Here is a 24,425-nt window from a genome sequence, read left to right as displayed (position 1 = left end):
CATGCAAAGAACTCTGCAAACTCCGAGAGCGCTCTGTCTGACAGTAGCAAAGACAGGCGTATATATTTACAAAAAGCGTCATAAGAACCTACATGCTATAGGGGGCACAAGTTCGTGGGGATTGGGTGGCGACTACTAGCTATAGGTGCTGCTGCGATGTGGTTTGCCGTGGCTGGAGGACGTCACTGGTTACCCTAGTGGGTTGGGCTGGGCCTGGCAGGTCAGCTGGGCTCATCCGGACGGTGTTGTTGTGCCAACCGTGACCAGTGTCAGAGATGAATGTCCTTCCTGACTTTCTGCCCTAGGGCCACGCACACCGCAGTCATTCAACATTGCAATATTATCTTCCCTGGTAAATCTTCCAATAGGTTATTCTACAGGTTAATGCAACACAGGAGGAATGCACCTAGAGAGGGGTCTGGTGGCGATACATCAATACATGGTTACCATCGTCCTGTTGACCGGGTATCGTAGGTCGTGGGGTTGGGTCTCAGGGCATGGGACAGGCGGTCCGCGTTATCACGTCTCGTTAGAAGTCATTATGGATGTGTTCTGTAGTGTTGCCATAATATTGGGTGTCCTAATTTTACAGGGGCCATTAACCTAGGGTGAGCCGGTGGGTCGTGGAGCCTAAGAAAGGGCGCCTTTGGATCTGTGTTTTAAGGCCGGGGTTTACTGCTGGGTTGTAAATAATTCAGGTGGCAGGCCGTGGCCTTGGGTGCTGCGGGGGAATGTGAATGTTTGAAGCGGCTCCAGCCGAATTGGGGGGAGGTGGAGCAGGGCAGCACAGGCCTCTGCTTTTTCCTCTGGCAGGCTTCACTGGGGGCAAGGGGGAATGGCCTTGCATGTGCTCACAAAGGTATTTTCCTCGTGTGTTGCAGATTTAGGTGGAAGAGACATAAACATTCATATAATACGCATTGAGTCTTTTCAAAGCTCACGTTTTTGACATTGCTAGTGCCATCCATATGGCCAATTCGAACATAATACTTATACGCTAAGTTTTTAACAACTACAACATTTTGTTATATGTCTATACGTGTGCGGTAATAGTAAGGTAGTAGTAAGGTTGGTGGAGCATGCAGGAACAACCCGCCAATGAGACTGGCGGCAGCGGCACATGGTGAGCTTGGACATACATATGGTGCATTTTCGTGCACCCCTTACGCGAGCTCTCAACATGGTTGCGTTTGTTTTCCTTTGCACTCTAGCAGCATTAGTTCATTTATGGTGCGGGACCGTGGGGTGCAGTCTTCTTGCTAAAACACATAACACGAAAAACCCCTGGGACACTTTTACTATTTGCGCATAGCTACAGGGATGTGGGTGCTTCATCCCTAATGTCATATAAACACACATTCTGCCATTTTTATGGAGTTTACCAGTTTTTAGTCAGAGGGGCTGTGGAGAGAAAAGTTTCACCACAGGTGGTTTGCTCATTAGTATTTGGGGACTCTGCTTTTGTCAGGGGACCGTTTTACAGTTCTTTTCCACCCAGGCCCTGCTGGCCGGGTCATGCTGGAAACAGCGATACACTGCGGAAGGTGAAATGTTACAGTGTTGGTATCTAACACTAGCTCATGTCCGTCTGTTCGTGGGAACGGGCTCTCAGCGGATCTGCCAGAGAGCTGCGGCCACAGGGATAATTGAAACTCTCCAAGGATGGGGGCCGCGCTGCGGTGCACAGGGCTCAAACCATCTTTATTTCACAAAATGGTTTCCAGGGCCTAGCTATATTCAGCAGGTTTGGTCAATGTCTTCAGCCAGTGGCCCACCCACCACCTGGGCCCTGGTGGCAGGGAGGACCCCTGACGAGCCATGGACTTTACCAGGGGAGAGGATGCAGGGGAGGGGGGTCTCTTGGCATTGTGAACTGTGCAAGCCTGAGAAAGGCCATGGAAAGAGCTACACTCCCTGTAATTATGAATTGTGCAAGCCTGAGAAACGCCAGGGGAAGATCCATACCCCCTGGCATTGTGAACTGTGCAAGCCTAAAAAAGGCCAGGGGAAGAGCCATACTCCCTGTGATTTTGAACTGTGCAAGCCTGAGAAAGGCCAGGGGAAGAGCCATACTCCCTGTGATTATGAACTGTGCAAGCCTGAGAAAGGCCAGGGGTAGAGCCATACTCCCCTGGCATTGTGAACTGTACAAGCCCGAGAAAGTCCAGAGGAAGAGCCATACTCCCTGGCGTGTTGAACTGTACAAGGGGTGGAGCCATACTGCCTGGCGTGTTGAACTGTACAAAGCCTGAGAAAGGCCAGGGGAAGAGCCATACTCCCAGGCCTGTTGAACTGTACAAAGCCTGAGAAAGGCCAGGGGAAGAGCCATACTCCCTGGCGTGTTGAACTGTACAAAGCCTGAGAAAGGCCAGGGGAAGAGCCATACTCCCTGGTGTATTGAACTGTACAAGCCTGAGAAAGGCCAGGGGAAGAGCTATACTCCCTGTGATTATGAACTGTGCACGCCTGAGAAAGGCCAGGGGAAGAGCCATACTCCCTGGCTTGTTGAGCTGTACAGAGTCTGAGAAAGGCCAGGGGAAGAGCCATACCCCCTAATGTTGTGAAGGGGTCTGGGAGGGGCCAGGGACCGACCGATGAAGAGTGAAGGGGCCTGGGACCCAGAATAAAGAGAGCCTGGGGAAGGAAGACATTCTCCTTGTTTTGTGTGAACATTGTAACCTCAGCCCAGAGTCATTCTCCTGGCATTGCGAGAAGCCTAAAGGGAACCAGGGTAAGGAAGTCATTCCCCCCAAGCTTTGTTAACATTGTAAGAGACCTGAGAGAGTCCAGGAGACCGGAGTCACTCTCTTGGGATCAAGGTTTTTTAACTGGAATTTTGCTTTTGAATTAAGATTTTTCCCGCTGGAACTTTATATGCTGCATTTCTTACAAGAACTGAAGCCTGGGGGAGGGAGTGATTCCCCAGGGGAAATCCTTCCAGATTATTGGCCATTCTTCTGTATTAAGAAGACTCACTTACTTTTTAGTGTACTTGGAGATGCAAGGGAAGGAAATAGATTTTTGACACAGGACAGTGGAAGTGGACTTCTTAGCTACAGACATTCTGACACTTTCTTTGTATTGAGATGAGGCACGGAAACCTCTCTTAGTAAGAGGGACAGTTAGGGGCGTGCTTTCATTAAGAATTCAAGTTTCTGCCAACCACCAAATATCACCTGTGTGTCAGTCTCCTCCTTCCCCACTCTTACAGCAGAACAAGTCTTGCCCTAGTGTGAGACTGCAGTGAAATGAGAGGGCAAAATCTAAACTGCATGTGGAATGGTACAGAGGTCTCCTGCCGCGATTGTGGGATGGGGGCAGACACCAGATAAGAACAGACGCATTGGTGTGAGCATTAAAGAAATCCAGGAACGCGGAACCTTTAAAACATGCTGGGAGAGAAAAAGCACCCGCTCCACATCACATAGAAGGGGAAAGAAGATGCCAGGCCACACGGCTAAATGGGGAGAGTGGCTTTAGGCTGTGAGGAGAAAACGGGTGAAGGGCAGAGGGGAAGGCTCCCTTTCAGTGTAACTACATACCACTTCTGCCCACTACCACTTTCTCAATATCCATGCTACCTCGCAACCAATGTAACAAAGACTGTGATCAAAATACTTTAGCTCTCAGCAAACTGAACTGCTAGCACAGCCTCCTTGTTGTGTTTCCATGTTACTTCATCCCACTACTGGAAAAATAAATTATTCATCTTTTTTTTAAGAACATTTTATTTAAATTTTTAATAATAATATATTAAACATAAATAGAGTATATTATGACAAAAAAGAGAGAGAGAGGGGGAAAAAGTGAATAATTTCCCCAGCAGTGAATTCGAGAGAGATTTTTGAGGACTCCCCAACACATAATGTGCAGTAACAAAATCTGAAGATGGCCTCCAGAGGTGGAGTTAAGGGACCCTTGTTTATTGGCTGTTGGCAGTATGACCCCAAAATGACTGTACTGGAGCACAAAAGTGACTGAAAATTTCAGTTTATTGACGCTTACATTCTGTTTACTCTCAAAAGTTCAATCCATAGCTCTTCTTTTAGACATCGATTCGATGTACAGTCCAAAACAGTGTCCCGTGCAAATGATTTGCTTTAGCATGCGATTTAGTCAGATCCATTCCTGCTAACTTGTAGAAACACTCTTAGCCGCCGCCTCAACCTGGAAACCAAACGCTGTGTGACTAACCCAGGCCATCCCTGGACTGACCCCAGGTTCAGTCCTAGTTCCACCAGGCACTGTCGTTGAGCCTTACAAGAACTGTCACTTATCAAACCTTCAAAGGAATCTCCTTCTGAAAGATCCCTAACAGGTATCCCACCAGGCACTCCAGCACTGGCACCAACTGTGCTGTGCGGGGCTCCCCCGCACTGCTATCCATGGACTGTCAGCTATATTTATAAAAGTGAAAATGTGTGGGTGGCTAGGTTTGTGGCAAAGCGTTGTTCCTTATACAATTCCTCACCATTTCACCAATCTACACCAAATGTTGCATAGTTACCAGTTAGGACACTCCGGACAATACCGGCTACATGACAATTGGACATGCCACCGCATTACCCGGATTTCAGCACAAGTCAACATTTGGTTTTGGGTTTGTTGCTTGGCGAAGCGTTGTTCCTTACACAATTCCACATCGATTCACCAATCTCAACCAAATTTCACAAAGTTACCTGTTAGGATCCTCCGGACATTACTGGCTCCAAGAGATTTTGAATACCCTACCCCTTTCCCCGGATTTTAACACCTTCACACATGAGACGGTTGCCTGAAATTGGCAAAACATCAATGTGGTCATAGAAGGACCGGTCTTGACACGAGAAACAAAACCCCTCGAATACCACGTTTCTAGGCCCTAGGATGCACACTTTCCGAGATATCTACACCTCAACGAACTGCACCACGCCAGGGTGAGGTGACAGGTGGGAAGGGAGCACAAAGGGTCCCATTATGCTGCAGCACGCCAACTCTCGCCTCTCCCCACCGTCTGCTCCGGGTTATGTCAGCCAGCTACACGCACCCCTTCTCAGTGCATTTTACTTCAGAGTGCAAAGCACATCAAGCGATAAGCGAATCGGAAGCATTGATTTTCAACAATTAATGAGTGTTGTTATGTTTGTCTACTGAACCAGTTTGGAGAACGGGTACATTTTGCTAGTGTAATATATTGATTTGTCTTTCTTACTCCCTCACATCCGTAACATTATGGTTTCATGGTTTGTTGTCCCCACCCGATTGTTTAAACACTGTTTTTGTAACCTACGTGCAACTTAAGGGTCCATTTGTTTCCTAAAGAAATGCTTCACATTTTCACTGAGCTGGGGATGTATCTACCGCCAACGAAACCTTTGTACGTCACATCATCTATCCTATTGGCCATTGGCAAGTATCCGCTTGGCCTCCTACGGGCATGCACATATTTAGTTTGTCTCTTCACTGTAAGGCAGTATGGGTCATATTTTATGGCCTGAGGGTATTACTTTTAATACAGCCTCATGATGCATGGTATGAAAATAACCTGTCGCACAGTAGCCCTTCCTAGTACAATCATGGTTTTGGGGAGGTACTTCATGAGCTTGGCACAAATAAGAGAGAAGGGGTGATGGTGAAGATTCCTCCAACCTTTAACCATTTCCAATCAAAGAGAACAACTTGTATTATTGCCTCAATGTCCCTTGTTAATAGGATGTTCTGCTATAAAATGTTTTGAAAAACTCTAATTCTTTAAGTTCAACTTGTGACAACCTTGTCAGTAAGTCACGGGACGTTATCAATATGGTTTTTCAATTGTTATCGCAAAGCAACTGACATAAAAAAGCATTTGATGTTCCAAGTCCAGGGGTGGTCCCTGTTCTGTTGCCATCAACGTTGAAAGGGGATACCACCACCCTATCCCTAAAAGTCTTGATACCACATTTGGCCCTTTAGAGAGGGTTCCCCTACTGTCTAGATTGGCCATAATCTTGGGAGACCTAAAGACTTTAGCCTTTTCTCTCCATCACCGTCGGACACTGTCTAGATGACTTTAAGTGGGGTAACCTTTAGCAAGAATTAATCCAGGTTTCACCCCCGCGGACATTGCGTGGCAGGATCAATATACGTTTTACCTGGGGAATGAAAGTTCATGCGGCACTGACGACCAGCACCTGCGGATGTCAATGTGTGGTCTTTCCAGTGATGATAGTACTGAAGTGCAGAGTTTACTCAGGCTGAATTCAAGTACTGATTGACCACGGTGGCCATGTCCTTTTTCATTGCAACATGCACAAAATTAAAAGCAAACTACACTGGTAGTTCATTTCACATACGCTTGGTTTAGTACATCAAGCTTAAGAAATGTATTCTTTGTCCTGATGAATGCAAAAATGAACACTGTTGCCGAAACTGCTCACGATGTTCTATGCAAAATGTCATTGCATTTGTCTGACTTTCCCTTTTATTCAGACCTTTACAGCCATACACACTCTAGGGTAGCAAAATTAATTCGATTAGTCTCCCATAAACTGTATAGGGCTGTAAGTTAGCACCCACTTCTTTCAAAATCTTCTTTTTAATTTGACTTTTCTTTTGGTTTCTCTTTTGATTGATAGCTTGTATCTGAGCTCCATTGTACAGTTTTTCAATGTCTTTTTTTTTTGGTTATGAGTTAGTTTCCCTTATTAGATAGGTGGCACATACACTCGCACTTCTAGGAATTTTGAAGGTACAGATGGGAAACTTTGTTTTTTATTTGGTAATGCGCACCAAACCCTTAGGTAACTGGGCGCAACAGGTACAAGGATACTTAAAGCTTAGTTACACGTTAGAGTAAAAACAGTAAAGGCAATAAGGAACATGCAAGCATGTACAGTGGGTTACATATATAGACAGGTACATAGGTATATATGGCAGAGTATCCAAAGAGGGATCAAATGTCATTAGATCACAGCCAGTTTAGTGTATTGCGCCTAAAGCTAAAGTAGGATTGGTCAGTTCTGAGGGCTAGAGGTAATGCATTCCAGGACTGCGCATCCTTAAATCTGGGAGTCTCTAAGCAGTGGGAGTTGGCTGCTCTGGGGTGGGGGGGGGGCTCGAAGTTCTTCTAATCATTCTCTCTGTACGGTATGAGGGTGCTGCATTGTTGAGTCATTTGAAAGTGAGTGAGACTGTTTTGGGTAAGATCCTGTCACTTATTGTTAGCCAACTGTGTTCTCTTCTGATATTAGAGATGTGTTCTGTGTTTGGTATAGTATTAAGGTGTTGGCGAGGGTGATGCAGTTAGCTTTAGTTAGAAATGGTCTGCCGGCCCTAATGAGCTTGCAGGTGTAAGCGGTAAAGGATGCCATGGAGTTAACCCGTTTCATCAAGGTTAAGGTGGAATCAAGGTAGAAACCTAGCGTTTTTACCTCTTTAACTACTTTGATTATGTTGCCATCTATGTTGAATGCGAAGTAGTTGGGGTTCCAATTTTTTAGGTTGGCTTCGGATCCAAGAATCATGATCTCTGATTCATCATCATTCAGGCAGAGGCCATGGGATGCCATCCATGCCTGAATGAGGGTGTTTATTTTATTTACCAAGGCCGTATCCTTGTCGAAATTGTCCGAAAGGGGAATGAGGATCTGGGTGTCATCTGCATAATTCGTGTAGGTGACACCCAGTCTGTCTAATTTGTCGAATATGGGCTTGGTAAATGTTATACATGGTAGGCGAGACACATGATCCTTGTGGAACGCCGCATGTAGTCTGGATCGGGTCTGCCGATGCCGCAGGGGAAAAGACTCTCATCGTTCTATTTTCTAGGAAGGACTGGACCCAGGCTATTGCATCACTCAAGAAGTGGGCTGCCGACGCTAGGCGTTTGCATAAAACTGCATAGTCATCCAAGACGAAGGCCGCCGACAAGTCGAGGAGGAGCATCATGGTCGTTTTACCTTTATCCTTGACTTGAGCTCATCAATTTGTGTTTTTAAGTGTATTAATGCCGTTTCCCTGCCATGTTCGGGCTTGAATCCTGATTGGCGGGAGCCTCCCTATTGGTGGGAGATTTGCTTCAAGGTCATTCTGTATTTGCAAATACGCTACTCTGTCAATTATTTTAAGGAGAAAGGGTACCGTAGTGATGGGTCTGTAATTTGTAGGGATGAGAGGGTCTAGGGTATGTTTCTTGAGCAGGGGTAGAACCCAGGACTCTTTTAGGTTACTTGGGACAGTGTTGGTTTTAAATGAGGCATTCATTAGCTTTGAGATGAAAGGCGCTATGTCTCTCGCGGCCTCTTTAATTATTTGGGCAGGACAACTGTCACCCTGGCAGTTGGAGGACTTCAGATATGATATAATTTTCTCAGTTTCCAGGATAGAGACTTTAGTCAATCTAAATGGTACTGGGGTGCTGGTAGCTTCAATAGGGGTAGTGGGTTGCGTTTCAGTGGGGAGCATGGAGGCGAGGTTGGTTTTCGCTATGATAGCTAAGCCGCCCCCTCTGGTGTTGGGTCTGTCCATTCTGACCATCTGATAGTTGTTGGGTATGGCTAACGTAAGGGCAGGGCCTGCTGCGTCATGTAGCCATGATTCAGGAACCGCTAAAATGTCCAGGTCATCTGAGGATAATAGGTCTGCTATTTCAGTGGCATGTGCCACTAGAGATCTGGCATTAATGAGAGCTCCAGAGATAGTGGTCATATTTTTGGGCTCTTGATATCTGGTGGGGCCCGATCTCGTTTGGTTCGTTCTGGCGTAAGATTTAGTGGGAGGGTGGTTTGGAGTGCGACTTTTATAAATAATAATAACACTGACAGCACATAATATTGGCTGGTCACCTTCCTTTGATGTGTAGTAATTAATAGTTCCTGGTTAGGTGGATACCTCTTTTTCCTGGTAATGTGCCACTTGTGTGGGTGATTGACTTTTCTGGTATGCACCGTCCTGCGGTTTGTTCCTAGGCACCTGGGGATTTCCAGGAGACTTAAGGGGCCACATTAGGCAACATTCTTATTAGGGTCTCCGGGGTAATTTGTTATGGTCCCTGGTGGTACAAGCATTGCCTAATTAAATGGGTTGGACACAGTGGGTATCATCTTCTACCACCTGCATATAAGTGTGAGAGACCACGATGTGGCCTGAATGCAAGGCTATTTCATGTCTTCTACATCTGGGGCCAGATTGCTTATGTTGGAACATGGCCAGAGCTCGGAAAGTTGGGTTCTGCACTGCCAACCCTATACCGCCTCCATGTAGCTCACAGCTCTGGCAGTATTCCTCGGGATGGCCAACTTTCCTGGGTTGCAGCAGTCTGTATGGGGCTTAGATTGGTGTCATGCCGCCAGCTCCCGTTGCTCTCTTGTGGTCTCCCCTGGCCTCCTTTATGTTCTTGAGTGGCCTTCAGGCAGTGTGTGCAATTGCGGACACCAGTTTCACTCCCCAGTTCATAGCTTCCATCATTGCCATTGCTTACTGGACTACCACCTTGCCCATTACTATATGTGGGCTGCTGCAGCTCCAATCTTTCCTCCACCTGCTGCTTAGAGATCTCCACTAGTAACCAGACCTGCGCCACCTCTGGGGAGCGTTTGTGTCCAGTGCAAGTTCACTGTCACTGCACTGTGCTCCTTCATTCTCTTGTCTACTTTCTGGCTTCAAAGCAACAGCCACAGCTGAGCCTGCTCTCCACATCGCGAGGAATGGGAGCAGGGACTCTCCGCCACCATCTTGCTTTCTCTGATGCAGCATGGAACGGGGGATTGAGGGCCTTCTCGGTCACCGAGACCCATCTAGTCCATTAGTACTGCCACCTGATGGTGCCTTGAGCAGACGTTACTCCAAACCCAGGCCATGCAGCAGGCCCCCTGTGTGGAGTCTTTGCCAGAGATGTTGAAAAATGTCAATATCCAGCAGCCTGGCAGGCTCAGTCTGACTCCTGTCACCCGTAGTTGAGAGGTTTTAACTGTTGGAGGGAAGCAAATTGATGGGTAACTTACATAAATATCGAAGCAATACGTTAGCTTGGACAGACCGCATTCTATCACCGGCTAGCACCAAGGTGGGAGATGCTTGAGACGGCAGTAAGCAGAATCCCATTTGAATGTTCACTTATGGATGCCAAAGGTTCTTCATGCACTATTAGGGTTGCGTAGAGTCTTCTTTATTGTTCCTTAAATTTGTTGCAAGATCAGGAAGTGGATTCGAAAGTATATGCCCCAGAACGGTCTCCTTTTGATAGATGACTAATCTAGGGCCATGAACTGGATGCCCATTCACATGGCTGGAGATTGACATGATCTGGACAAACTCTGGGATCTGCTTCTGGCACTGGCCTGTTTGGGTCAGTATCTTTTATTGACCTTAAATGATTGTGCTTCTCTGCAATAGAATATCTTTCAATGGAATGCATTGTGTTCTATCTTTTTTTCTGTTCCAGGGCCTCCTGGTTAAGCCATCAACGCTGCCTCGCCTAATCCTGTGCACCATCTGGGCATTGCCTCTTGGCACAGGAGAAATATGTGTCACTGAGTGCCAACACAGGTAGACCATTACGCTTACTTAATGCGTGTTCCTGATGTGCCCACATTTAAACATGTTTGCTTTGGCTTAAAAGCACTGTGCTGCTTTGAGAGCCTCCTGTAAAAAGTACCTGTTGGCCAGCTAAAATGTTATATTCTAAGCTTCTGTTGACCAAGAACAGTGCAACTTGGTAATTTGGTAGCATTTGTGGTCTGAAAGCAGTTGTTCTTTAGGGGGGCCCAGATACATTTTGTGTACATTAGTTAGCATTTGATCCTAGAATGACGTGTAGAAAATCATTCTTTATTGAATATGCATATGTCGCTGTAATATCCTAAAGCTTCTACTTGGACATCTTTACATCATCTTTCAATGTAAACATTTAACATGATACTGGCTTTGAATTCATGAATGTTAATTGTCCAATTCTAGTTTAAACTCCATGTAAACATTTGCCTACAATTTTCCGCATTAAAATTGAAGAGGAAATCTTTTTTAAAGTACCTCTTCGCTTTTAATTCTTAAAACGGCATAATGTTTAGGGTTATAGAGAGGATGAAGATTTTCCAGAATAACTTTAAGAAAAGTCTTGATTCTATTAAAGACACGTAGGCTCACATTATGCTTCTCTTTCTTTTAATTTAACATTAACAATAGAAGCTTGGCAGCAAGATGTTAGCACGTCAAAGTTCATAAAACAAAACAACTTGCACATGTGCTGAAATCCCGAAGACAAAATGTTCAGAAAATGTCCAAACAATGGTCCAAAGTATGTTGGAGCTCTTTAAGAAAACTCAAATTTCCCATATTTCCTTGAAACAATGAACTATGGCCACTCAACATGTGACTTATAACAGCCAATCCAGTGTGATCTTGGCCCTTCAAATGACTGCAGCCCTTTCTCCACTTCCTCTTATGAACGCTGCGATATGTGAGAACAAACTGTAAAAACTCATTCTGCAGAGCTACTCGCCAGCTGTCACTGCTGCGCTGAAGTGTCTCTCAATTCAAGAGGCTTATCCGACGTTCCTGCCGGAAAAAAAAAGACATCAAAGGGTTACTGGTTGAGAAACAATAACCCTGTATCAGAGATGCAGGAGGGAAAGAAATAAGCAAGGGTGAAACAACTTTACCAAGAACAAACAATAACATTAGGCAATACCAGGTTAAATACCCATATGCCCTCCCATTTATGCATGCAACTGAATTTCTTTACTCTGGTGGGATAATGCTTGTCTCTGTGTCTTTAAAAGAATCAAGACTTTTCATAGTTATTCTGGAAAATCTTCATTCTATGTCAAGACCGGAGGCTCACATTAAGCTTGTTTAAAGCTTATTCACCACTACGGTAGCCGGTTGTGCCATTGGTTTTAGGTAGAACTGCTTGAAAACCGACTCTCCTGCCAAATTGGCCATCCTCATGATGTCCTCTACTCTGACTCTGACCTGAAAGGCTTTGGATGCCATAGTGCCCCTGACTGAGTGGTCGCCGTACTGAGTGATATCGATCCCGGCCTGTGCGAGAGTCCAGCATACCCAGCACGCTAGGGTGGGGGTTGGAAACAGCCTTGTGTGGTTTGTAGAGGCATAGAAGTAGCTGACCTCTATTGTCACCCCTCATGGTGTAAGTCACCTCCTAGTAAGCCTTGAGGCATTTTTTGAGCCTGCTCACTAAATGCCGGATATGAGATCACCCTTAAGTGGCAATTAGTCCTTGTGGACACGTCGAAGACCACTCCATCTGGGGAAAACACCCTGCCTGCTAAGTCGAGGGCTCTGACGTCAGAAACTCTCCTGCAGGATACTAGGCATAGCAGAGTGGTGAGCTTGCCCGAGAGGCCTGTGCGGGATAATTCCTCGTTATGCGGCCAGGAGAGAAAGAGGTTGAGTATGGTATTCATATCCCAGAGCTTGTTATAGCAGACCAGTGGTCGGACTGCTAACCAGAGTCCTTTAAGCATTCTGCACACCAGGTGATGCTCACCAGCGGTGAAACCCTCTACAAGGTCGTGCCCGGCTGAAATTGCGGAGGGGTAGGCGTTCACCGTTCTGTAAGCTAGGCCACGCTCTACTCAGCTGGCAGGAAAGTTTAGAATCTCCACTATAGGTGCTGAAACTGCATGGAGACCCCATCTTAAGCACGAGCACACCCATGCACCCCAAGAGTTTGTGTATCTCTTCGATGTTGCAGGAGTCAAGCTCTACTCAATGAGGCTGACAGCTTTGCATGAAATGCCCAGGACCCTCCATCTCGCCCTGAAATTCTCCATGCTGCCAGGGTCAAGGACCCTCATAGGAGGAGGGGATGGGGTTCCCTGCTCGGACCCGATAGCAGATCCTGAGTCGCGGGTAGTAGCCTTGAAAAATCAGAAGAAAGTTCCAGAAGAACTAGCAACTAGGATTTAGAGGTCCAAACTGGGGCTATGAGAACTAGCTCTGTTTGCTCCTGATGAGTCTTCGCCAGGGTCCTCGCTATCGTTGTGGGGGGGAGGGGGGAAGTGTAAGCGATCCTTGCTCCACTTCTGAAGGAAGGCGTCCATCGCAGCAGCAGCTGGGTCCGGCCTCTAGCTGTAGAACACTTGCACCTGAGTATTGAGGCAATATGCAAAGAGGTCCTTTGACTGGGGGCCCCACATATGCTGCAAGTGAAGGAAGACCTATCTGCAGTTTCCAGTCACTGTAATCTGACAAGTGGCATGAATGCCAATCCGCTATTTAGTTCCTCAGCCCGGGAAGGTATTCCACTTTCACGGATATCTGGTGCTGTATACAGAAGTGCCAGAATCAGTGGCTAATTCTGCCAGAGCCCTCGACCTGGTGCCACCCAGATGATTGATGTATCTCACAGCAGTGACATCCATCCTGAGTAGCATACAACAACTCACTCCGCCTCTGGCAAAAGATTAAACTGCAAAGGAGCCCCCGAGGAGCTCCAAGCAATTGATATGCATCTCCAGCTCCTAGGGGGACCATTTGTCCCCCGCATCCCCAAGGCTACTGGACCGCACCTCGCTCCCCATTCTGTGCAGCTTGCGTCTGATTCTATCACTATGTCGGCTGTTGATCCAAAGATTGCCCTGCCGTTCCAGGCTTCCATATCTGTCAGCCACCAGTGCAGTTCCATTCTTGCCTCTAGACGCTGCGAGTAAGAAAGATTGCACCGCAGATGCTTCCCTTTTAGCCTCTGGAGCTTGCAATAAGGCAGTGGCTAGAGAAAAAACGGCCTGAATGGAAGAGGACAACAGACCGATCCCTCTCACCAATTCCCTTAAGGAGACAGTGTCTTTCTGTAGAAGCCTGCGTATTTCACGGCGGGTAGTGTGCATCTTGAATGACGAGAGTCGGAGCTGGCAGTCCTGGTTGTCTACTATGAAGCCCAAGAGCTCCAGGCTCTTTGAGGGTACCAGGACTGATCTTTCCCAGTTGATGAAGAAGCTTAGGTCATGAAACAGATCTATGACAGCCTTGGCCTGTTCCCTTGCTAGGGTCTCGCTCTGAGACATGATGATAATGTTGTTGAGGTATACAATGAGCCTTACTCCTTGCTCGTGCATTCCCAGTCCTGACCCCTCCATGTGAACTTCAGGTATTTTACATGTTGTTGACAGATGGGCACAGCTAGATAGGCGTCTTGAATGTACAAATGAATCAGCCAGTCGCCTGGCCTTAGGATGTCCCTGAGCATGCGTGTTCTCTCCATTTTGAAGTGGCAAAAGAGAACAAAGTCGTTTAGGGCTCTGAGATGTATTACGGGGTGAGCCTTCGGTTTCCTGCGTATGAGGAAAATGGGGCTGAAGAATCCACCTTATTCTCTGCCTGGACGGATTGCATCTTTTCTGGGTAAGCTGCGAACTTCATCATCTAGGGCTACTGTGTCCACTTGAGACATTACTATCTGCATGGGCCGGCGTGCTTGGGTGTGTTGGGAGAATGTGGAAACTCCTTGCTGTGTCCCTGACCTAGGCACCTCCTGATAAAGAGTCACACACGTGCGCGAATCAGGCTATCCTGCCTCCTATGGGCACTTGCGGTGTTGGAGCTGCGCGGCTGAGACGCCCTTGTGTTTGCTGTCTTGCCACCCTTCTCCAGCCACAACCCCTGCCTCTTCCTCTAGAAGGGAAGAAGGTGTCTGTTCCGTCTTGCCAGTAGGAATGATGGTCTTGTGACTGATGGGTCCATAATAACGACCGGAGGAGCTGCCCTGGCTCGTCCAGACCGTGAAAAAACCTTTGCCGAAAAAAACGCCTTTATTGAGGCTTGTGCCTTGTCAAGAACGTTGAATGTTCCCACAAATGTAGCCATTTCTTTGATGAAAGGGTAGCTGAATAGCAATCCCTGGGCAGTGACGCTCGATTCTGTGGTGTCAAGCTCCCCTAGCTTGGGATCTGTTTTCTGCGCTCTGCCGAAATAGCACAGTTTGCATTTCCGAGCAGGCAGAGGGCTTGTTGAGTCCATCCTGACAGAGTGACTGGGTCAGTAGCCTTTCCCGTGTCCAAGGCTTCTTCCGAGAGGCCCAGAATTTTGGCTAGTGGACCGGTAATATCCAAGACCTTGGGCCTCATTACAAGGTTACCGGTCCGGTTTGTTACCGGACCGCCAAACTAGGAGGTCTGCCCGTGGGTGTCTGTCAGCCCGGCAGGCCCGACCTGCCAGGCGGAACGGCACCCGCGAGCAGACCTACCCGGTAGAGTCGGCACCGTTATTAACGGTGCCGGTGCTACCGGCCTCCCCTACCCTCTGGGTGCCGGAGTAATAAATACCGGCACCCGGCAATGGGCAATTACTGGGTCCGGCAGGCTGGAATGCTGCGGTAATTGCCCATTGCCGGTAAAAAAAATTACAAAAAAAATTACTCCGGTGCCAGCCGTGCCGATATTTACCTACCGCCTCAGTCATAATGAGGCCCCTTGTCCTGGAAGGACTTCCAGGCCCTATCAATCCCCTATTTAGGATCTTTGTTATTCTTTCCAGGCAAGGTTATCCTTTTAGGTTCAAGCTCGGGGTTGAGCGCCACCTTACCTGGAATATCTGGGCGGGGCATTCCCCCCTTAGCTTGGCTCGGACTTCTTTATCTAAGGGCCGGTGCAGCCTATCCTTGTTGTAGTCCGTAGTTCTGGATGACATGCCCAGTCCAAGGATCTGGGGTGAATCAAGTCCTCTGGGACAAACATGTCAAAAAGCAGACTTCTCATTGGGTATCTGCTTAAGAATGGGACCTGCCACATTCCCCAATGTGCTGGGCTTCAACCATTTCCTTGGTCATCTTCGTCCTCAGTAGTTTGAGGAGTTTGATCATCATCTGTACCCTGTTGATACTCTTCCGGGCTTGAGGGTCTGTCACCTGTTTTGCTCTCCTCCGGGTCAGAGAGTCTTAAGGCGGAAGGGGTGGTCTTCCTTCCCAGAACGGCTTTTTTAAGCCTTGAGAAGGCATCTGTAATAGCAGCTGTGGCTGGCTCTGCCAGGCTCGGGGTAGGTTGAAGGGGGGCAAAGAAGCATCTTTCCTCTTTCGAGCCGGTGTACTTCTCCCTGTAGGAGCGTGCTTCCTTTTAGGAGTACTCCCCTTAGGATTAACAGGGACACTTCTGAGGTGCACCTTCATGTCGTCAAGACATAGTTGAACAGAGACAAGCATGTCTGCTACAGCTCTTTTAATAGTGGTCTCGACTGATGACCGAGGACTCATTTCAAACAGGCTGCTAGGGCCAAATATTGGTCTGGGAAGTCCTCCTCGTACTCTGACCATTCCTGGTCAGCCTCAGGGGTGTACTCCTCTGCCATAGCGTGTGGCTTAGTTATTTCTTTGCCCTTGTATATTATTATTTTAAAGTCTGTGGACAAGCTATCGGTGTGTAGAGCCGTTTTCTGATATATATATATAATGAAGAAAAAAGAGGAGAGGGGACGGACCGCACTCTCCGTGGACCCAGTAAAATCCTGCAATCCCAGAAGGGAAGGAAAAGAAACGTAGCTCACACGGGATAATAGGAAGTCATTTAATGAAAAAAACTGCACATAATGTGCAGAGCAAACGGCTGGGGAAACAGCAAAACAAACGGAGGCAGGACGCCTATGGGCAGGCCTGCTTACAACGCGTTTCACGCTCAACTTGATCACTATATATATATATATATATCCACGTTATACTGCTGACATTGAATGTGAATTACAACTTACAACATGCCCGTAATTTTCCCCTGAAGATAAATGGTACCCACATAAAATGTTTATCTTACGCGGATGATCTTATACTGTTCGATTATACCCCAATTGGCCTGAAGCGCTCGATCACTGCTCTAGAAATATATGCAAAGGTGAACTACATGATAACAAATACCAACAAAACTAAGACAATGGGCCTCATTACGACTTTGGAGGCAGCCATGCCCTTGATAAGGGCATGGCTGCCTCCAAAATCGTGTCCGGGTTCCCTGAATGGGGAAGTACCGGGCCATTCCAAGTATGGAGGGCCTGGTATTTCCTCCTTCAGGGAACCCGGGCCCGGTCCTTCCCCATTCCCATTCGAGCCCTCATAGGGCTCAATGGGAATGGGGAGGGAGCTAACAACGGGCCCATTACGATCGGGCCCGTTGTTAGCTCCCTGGGACCCGCTATGGACATCTGGAAAAACCAGACGTCCAGAACGGGTCACGCAAGGTGACCTCGTAATTGTGCGGAATGGGTTTAACGGCGCCGGCACCATTACCGGCGCTGTTAAACCCATTCCGCACAAGTCATAATGAGGCCCAATGTGCTTAAGTAAGGGCAGGCCAGAAAAAAATCCTTTTGGCTGGTATCTCGATGAAACAGAACTGGTAAGGACGAGAGAGTTCACATATTTGGGATTATCTGTAAAAATCAGACCACCCCCCTTCTATTATGAAGTAGTGGACAGGGAAAAAATATGGAAAAAATGACTTGTCCTAAAACATTATGAAGAGTGTTGTGGAGGAAAAAACATTGAAGGCTTCCTTGAAGTTTACCGTTTAAGTATTGTTTCTACTATCCTTTATTCGCTCGACACACTCCCCAGTACACATGTAAAATGGTTACAAAGAATCGAGGGCAAATTGCTCTGTACTGTTATTAATCTGCCAAAATTGGTTGAGTCATTAAGAGTAGAGTACGTGCTTTGCTGACTAAAATCATTGTGGTACGTACGACGCATATTGCTATATGCACAACTGTTGAGCAGAAACCGTAACTCAATTACCCTACTAAAACTACTGCGTGATGGCATGGATAACGAATGGAAAAACACCTTTATCGAGGATCTAAAAACTGCCAAAATCCATATTGCAGCACTGGATATTGAGCCAGAAATTTTTCGTAACTTTGCCAAACTTTGAGGCGATAATAAAAACAAAGACCAAATTGTGTGACAGGGCCCTGAATATAGTTTATCTCCATAAAAAGAAATGGAGCAAATCTTAAACAATTCATTCTGTATTTTAGATTGAACCTTCTCCCCACTAATGAATATGTGGAAATATGGCAGGAAAGAAAATCTTCCATCGATTACGACAACCGTTGCAGATGATGTCATCATGAAATTGAAACCTCTTGTCACATTTTAACTGCTTACCATAATGTGGCTGAATGTTATATCAAAGGTTACTCACACTATGTAAGTAACGTGGACATCATCCTGTATGACCAGTTTTGGTCAATGTTACGTGGAGCTCAGTCAATAGTTGTGACTGCTGCCGGTTTTGAAATATAGAAAGAAATGGAAAAGAAAATGGAGGGGAAAAAATTAAGCGAAGGCCATGCGAGGCTTCCCGCTTAGTACAGCACTGTGACGAACTGTGTTGGTGCCGGAGGGGGCAGGAACCTTACGCAGCTAGGTAAACAGTATTGCACTCTCTGAAGAGAGGGTGAAGAAAAGATAGGAAGCGGCGGCCGCAGAGGCTCCAACCTTTCCCTGCTGCGAGCCGCGCGGCTTGATCGAGTTGGTATCCTTTTTTATGGGGCTTTGTAACACGGAGACCTAGAGCTGTCTGAATAAGGTCATTAAGCATATGACATTGAGGCTGTTCCGGTAAAGCACACGACAAAGAAACTGTCTGAGGAGTGTGAACTCCTCCTGGTCTTTACAGTATACAATAAGAACTACAAATAAGTAAAAACATTATATGAAAAAAAAAACTCAAAGTAAGGAGTGAAATAAAGGAGTTAAATAAAGTCCACTTATCTCTTGCTGTGAGCAGCAAAGAAAGAGGAAGTGGAGAAAGGGCTGCAGTCATTTGAAGAGCCAAGATTACACTGGGTTGGCTGTTACAGGCCACATGCCGAGTGGCCATAGTTCATTGTTTCAAGGACCTATGGGAAATTGAGTTTTCTTAAGGAGCTCCAACATACTTTGGATCATTCTTTGGACATTTTCTGAACATGTTTTCTTCGGGATGTCAGCACATATGCAAGTTGTTTTGTTTTATGAACTTTGACGTGCTAACATCTTGCTGCTGAGCTTCTATCATTAATGTTAAATTAAAAGAAAGAGAAGCATTTTGTGAGCCTCAGGTCTTGACATAGAAGTATGATTCATGAGCATGACTTTAATATAGTGGATCTTATTATAGGGCAAGAAGAGAGCCCTTATCCAAGCCCGCATCTCTGCGGCATCTAACAACTCGGCCGAACTCTTTAAAATCTGCAAGGAGCTGGCCAACCCTGCTGCAGTCTCTACCTCTACCTCTCCTGTCCCCTCCCAGGCCCTCTGCACTGCACTGGCCTCTCACTTCATCTCTAAAACTCAGGACATCCTGTCCTCACTCTCCTCCTATCACCTCCCTCCCTCTCTTCCTGGTTCTTCCTCTGGCCCTTCTGCAGCCACCTCTCCTCCCTCCTTCTCTGCCTTTCCCCTTTTTTCTGCTGACGAGGTTTTCAGACAAGTCCGATCTATGAAAGTCTCGTCTAAACAGGTTCACCCCTGTTCCTCCAAAACTATCAAGGACCACATCGACTCCCTGGCTCCTGCCCTGGCTGACTTTTGCAACCACTCCTTCGCCTCTGGAGTCTTCCCATCCCCCCTTAAGCACTCCCTTGTGCACCCTCTTCTTAAGAAACCCTCTTCTGACCCCTCCTGCCCGGCTAACTATCGCCCAATCTCCATCACTCCCTTCCTGGGCAAGCTCCTGGAGAAACTGGCCATCTCCCAGCTTAACCTCCATACTAAATCTGTTGGCAGTCTTCATGACCATCAATCTGGCTTCAGAGCTGCCAGAAGCAAGGAAACTGCTCTCCTGAACATCCGTGAGGACATACTCTTGAACCTTGACTCCAACACTCCGTGTGTTCTCATTCTGCTCGATCTCTCTTCTGCCTTTGACACTGTCAACCATGCCATCCTGCTCAACCATCTCCGTGATAACCTGGGTATCACTGGTCAGGCTCTGGCGTGGCTGACCTCTTTCCTCTCCAATCGACCCTCCCAGGTCCAACTGGGGTCTTCCTCTCTGACATCTTTTTCTCCACCTGTGGTGTCCCCCAGGGATCAAATCTCTCCCCCTGGCTGTTCAACCAGTATCTGGCACTCCTTGCCCGCCGCATCGCCGCTCTCTGCCCCAACTTTCAGTGCTATGCGGACGATACCCAGCTCATTTTCTGGCTACCCTCGGCCTCCTCCTCTCCTTCCCTCATCTCTGACTGTCTGTCTGCTATCCAGGAATGGTGTGCCGCCAATGACCTCTGCCTTAATGCCAGTAAGACTGAGATTCTACTCATCGGCACACCCACTCCCTCCTTCCCTGCATCTCTCTGGCCGACCTCTCTTGGCCCTCTTCCTGCTCCTACCTGCAAGGCAAAAAACCTCGGGTTATCTTCGACTCCACACTCTCCTTCTCTCCTCATATATCTGATGTCTCTAAGAAGTCACACTACCAGCTGCACCTCCTCAGAGGTATTCTTCCCTTCCTCTCCTTCCCCCAGAAGCTCACTGTCTCCAGAGCTCTGGTTCTCTCTAGGCTGGACTACTGTAACAGCCTCTATCTTAATCTGCCTGCCTCCACTCTCCGCCCTCTGCAACCCATCCAGAACAGAACTGCGAGACTTGTCCTTGGCCTCAAGCCCAGGGACCGTATCTCTCCAGGACTGAAATCTCTACACTGGCTCCCAGTGGCTGCGAGGATAAAGTTCAAAACCCTCTGCATTGTCCACAAGGCCTTCTGGGGCCTGGGGCCTAAATACCTTCAACTCTCTTTTCCTAAATATCTTCCTTCCCGAGCCCTTCGCTCATCCGTCTCCAACTCCCTCAGGGTCAGCCGCTTCTCGAAGCAACGAGCTGGGGGTAGATCTCTCTTCGCGGCAGGGGCCTCCCTCTGGAACAGCCTTCCTGCCTCGCTGAAACTTGAGGAGAACCATCTCCGGTTCCGGAAGCACCTCAAAACCTTCCTCTTTGCTTCTGCTTTCTCTCTCCCTCTCCCCTGCTAATTCTTCGCTGAATCTGCACCGAATCTGCAACTGGGCCACTCTCACCGACCTCGGTACTGGGCCCAGCCACTCTCCACTTGCACTGCCTCCCTGGCAACCCCTGCACTGCGGGACTGTCTTTGTATCCCTACAGCCCCCGTTCCCAGCACTTGTCTGCACTTACCTTGCACTTGCCACTAGCTGGCCCTTTATTTATTTTATTCTACTTACCTTGTACTGCACTTCCCCCCTTCCCCATGCACTTTCTCCCTTCCCCCTACCCCTGCACTTGCGCGATCTGAGTGACACCTGGCCTAGTAGGATCGTTGTCTGTCTTCCCCTTGTTCCCACCTCCCTGCCTCGTCGCGCCTTGAAACACTTGTGTATAGGCGCGTTACAAATGCCATATCATATCATATCTTCCTGCAACAATAATTCCAAGTGGTTATTTCAGAGCACACATGAATAATCCATCATCCCAAAAAATTATAAATATGTTTGAACAACAAATATGATATCCTTGAAAACTGTGGATTCCTACGTCCCACAAAGTCCAAATCTCTTTCTGTTTCATTCAAACTTCCTTATTCTAGATGATTCCTTGATATCACATTGATTAATGCAAATTATTCTTTCTTTGTTTTTGCATTTTTACGGCTCCTATAATCTCTGGTGTGCAGTTTTCAAAAAGGGCCCATGCAAATAGCGAAAACGCCCACATTCTGCAGGTGCACAACTTCACAAAAGGGAAACAGCCTGTCCTCATTGCTATGTGCAAAAAGGGCCGCCTCTTACCGCAGTGCATCCTCATTGAGGGTGAGGGGGGGGGGGCAGATGGTATACTCAGGGAGGGACTGGTGCAGTTGTAAACGCATCTCCGAGTCACAGAGGCATTCACTTGCCACTGCATCTGTCCATGCTCATCTGTATATCAAACCAGGGCCAGAGCAATGCCAGAGGTCTTTTCAGTCACCTGCCAGGATTTCTCTTACCATTTTCTGTTTAAAACAAAATTATATTTGATCCGCTCGGACATGTAAAACTGCAGTTGCACTGAGTGAACCCACTTTGGCAAGGGCCTGACCCCAATCCTGTGTCACACATAGCCTCAATACAAGGTTGGAAGTAGCCTTGCCTCTAAAACCGACAAGCCTACCTCCACACTTAAAAAAAAATGGTGAATTTGCTAAACATTTTTCCCCAGGACTTAGTGTTTTTCCCCAGTTATTTCCTCTGACCATGAGCTGTTTCGCTCACATTTGACAGTGTTGGAAATCTCCCTTCTCTGTGACCATGATCATTTCTAATTCTCAGAATTTGTTGGCACATGCCGGGAAGCCCGCTACTGCTGTCTTGCATCAGAGAGAGACCTTCGTACCAGCTGTGTTTAGAAATGAACATGCATTATTTTTTACTAGTGCAGGTTGCTTGTTTTAACTCCACACTTCATCCTGCTTTTCAGGAATACTGCAAAGAAAAGAATGATTTGCTTAGCAGAATCACATGTCTCCCTTAAGAGTTGCATTGCCCTTATTTCATGGGTTTAGTGCTTCAGACTGCCAGATGCAAAAATGAGCACCTGCAAATAGCAGAGAAACTGGCATGTAGGCCATCGATTCCTCACCAGGCGTGACATGGCACTCAGTGCCCTTCTTCCAAACTGTGTCAAAGATCATCTTTTAGAAGGATGAATACAACAATGAAAAATGTGTTTACATTTACACCCCAAAAATGTCTTCTAGCAACTATGCAATAAGAATGATTCATCTGTCCAGGAATTGTTGAATGAGTTTGTGCTTCATTGAACATTTTGCAACTAGGAAAATAGATGACAATCTCAAGAGTGGTGTCTTAGTTTGCTGGGTAATTCTCTGGTAAAAACCTTTAGTTTACTGAACATAATGTAATCTAGCCACTAATTTACTTGTTTTTACTCTTCTTTAGCGATATATACTAGACATTGTACTTGCACGAGCAAACCAACGTATACATTATGCATTTTATGTTTTTCAAGAAGCAAATTGAATTTACATTTGTAAAGGGTGCTTAGAAAATAAGCATTTTAAGTATTTAAAGTCTTCCCAATCATCCTCTTTTTCCTGGAAAAAAAAACACAATTAGTTTTCTACGACTTAAACATTTCAGAAAGTGTACATCCCTATGCATGACCCTTGCGTCTTCAACCAGTCCTTCATATACTTTGTAACTCCCTTTTTGTGAATCAGTAATTCATGAGTTGGGAATGATGTGTTTAGAGACTTGAGGGACAATGTCCCCAACATTCTGTGCCCTCTAAATTTCTTAGTGAATTTATTTTCCTCATGAGCAACCACGTGCAAGTAAAGTACAGCATTTATCGCTTAATGAAGGTGAATGGTTTTATTTTTCTGATTTTAGGAGTTGCCATATGAAAATGTTTCTGGTTAATCCAGAGCCATTGACTTTCAGCTCTACATCCCATCCAACTTTAATTAAGCTTTATATTTATTTATTCATTGTGCATATTAGCTGCAAATCCGGCTTTTTACACAGATCATTGGCTTTTGTAAATAAATATTGGGAAAAAAAGGAGAAATAAAGAGAGAAATAAGAGAAAAAAAGGATAATAAAACATAATACATAGCTATCAGATGGCATGATTACATTACATAATTCAAACAAGAGGAGAGTAAAGAAATTGAGAAAGAATGAGTAAGAAGAAAAGGAACGAAAAACATGAAGAATAAAGGAGAAAGCTATTAACAATATTTACAGAAATTTTTCTAAAAACTCTAAGATAGCTAAATCATCATGGCAAGATTAAAAGGAGTAACTCGATGCATAGCGATGGATGGATAGGCAGAATTTAGGCTTAGTCCCTCCCTACAAACCCTAGTTCCTCCAGAATCTTTACTACTTCAAGTGTCAGAGCCCTTTTGTCACCTCGATTAGGCGTTCCCAGAATGAATCTGTGATGAGCCAATTACTCATGTCCACATGCTTCCTTAATCGACCTTCACATAAGTATCTGGTACCCCGACATTAAAATAAAATATGTTGTGTAGACTGCACTTTGTTTTCTCTGCATATACCACATTCAGCATTTCCCGGGAAGCGATCTCGTACAGGCTGCTGTTTTCACAAGGTTTAGTCATGATCCAATCTGAGCGAGACAGGGCACTCTTAAAACCCAATGGGTTCACAATTAGATCCTCAAGGTCTCTCTCACAGTCCCTCAGGATACTCATATATTTGTTTAATTGAATCAGAAACCTATTTTGGTCTTTGTTCAGTTCTTGTCAAATGTCCCAATACAAAAGACTCTTCGGTCGATGTCATGATACTCCTGAATACATTCTGAATCTTCCAATCTAAGGACATTTTTAAGGATGGTAGCCGCAGCTTGAATCTTAGGGACCCCATGGGGTAGCTCATGGGCAAGTGTAGGACATTTTTCCATTTTCCTTCTATACATTAGGTTGAATAGATTTGTTTCATCTGTGCTCCAAATGATAGAACTTTTAGATCTAGGTCTTCTTCTCATGATCCCTTTG

At 46.3% G+C, this 24,425-nt stretch overlaps 1 protein-coding gene across 2 annotated transcripts in view; it reads left to right on the top strand.

Annotated features, from left to right (window-relative positions):
* TANGO2 (transport and golgi organization 2 homolog) overlaps window positions 1-24,425 on the top strand; it is a 1,266,594-nt gene that overhangs the window by 228,505 nt on the left and 1,013,664 nt on the right. For both annotated transcript variants that reach the window (XM_069620036.1, XM_069620037.1), the window contains exon 2: window positions 10,403-10,506. In XM_069620036.1, coding sequence (XP_069476137.1) covers window positions 10,403-10,506 — 104 coding nt within the window. The remainder of the gene's footprint in view (window positions 1-10,402; window positions 10,507-24,425) is intronic.

This window comes from Ambystoma mexicanum, chromosome 10 (genome assembly GCF_040938575.1).
Source record: "Ambystoma mexicanum isolate Mex_15411 chromosome 10, UKY_AmexF1_1, whole genome shotgun sequence".
Taxonomy (NCBI): domain Eukaryota; kingdom Metazoa; phylum Chordata; class Amphibia; order Caudata; family Ambystomatidae; genus Ambystoma; species Ambystoma mexicanum.
This window is presented reverse-complemented; position numbering and strand designations above follow the sequence as displayed.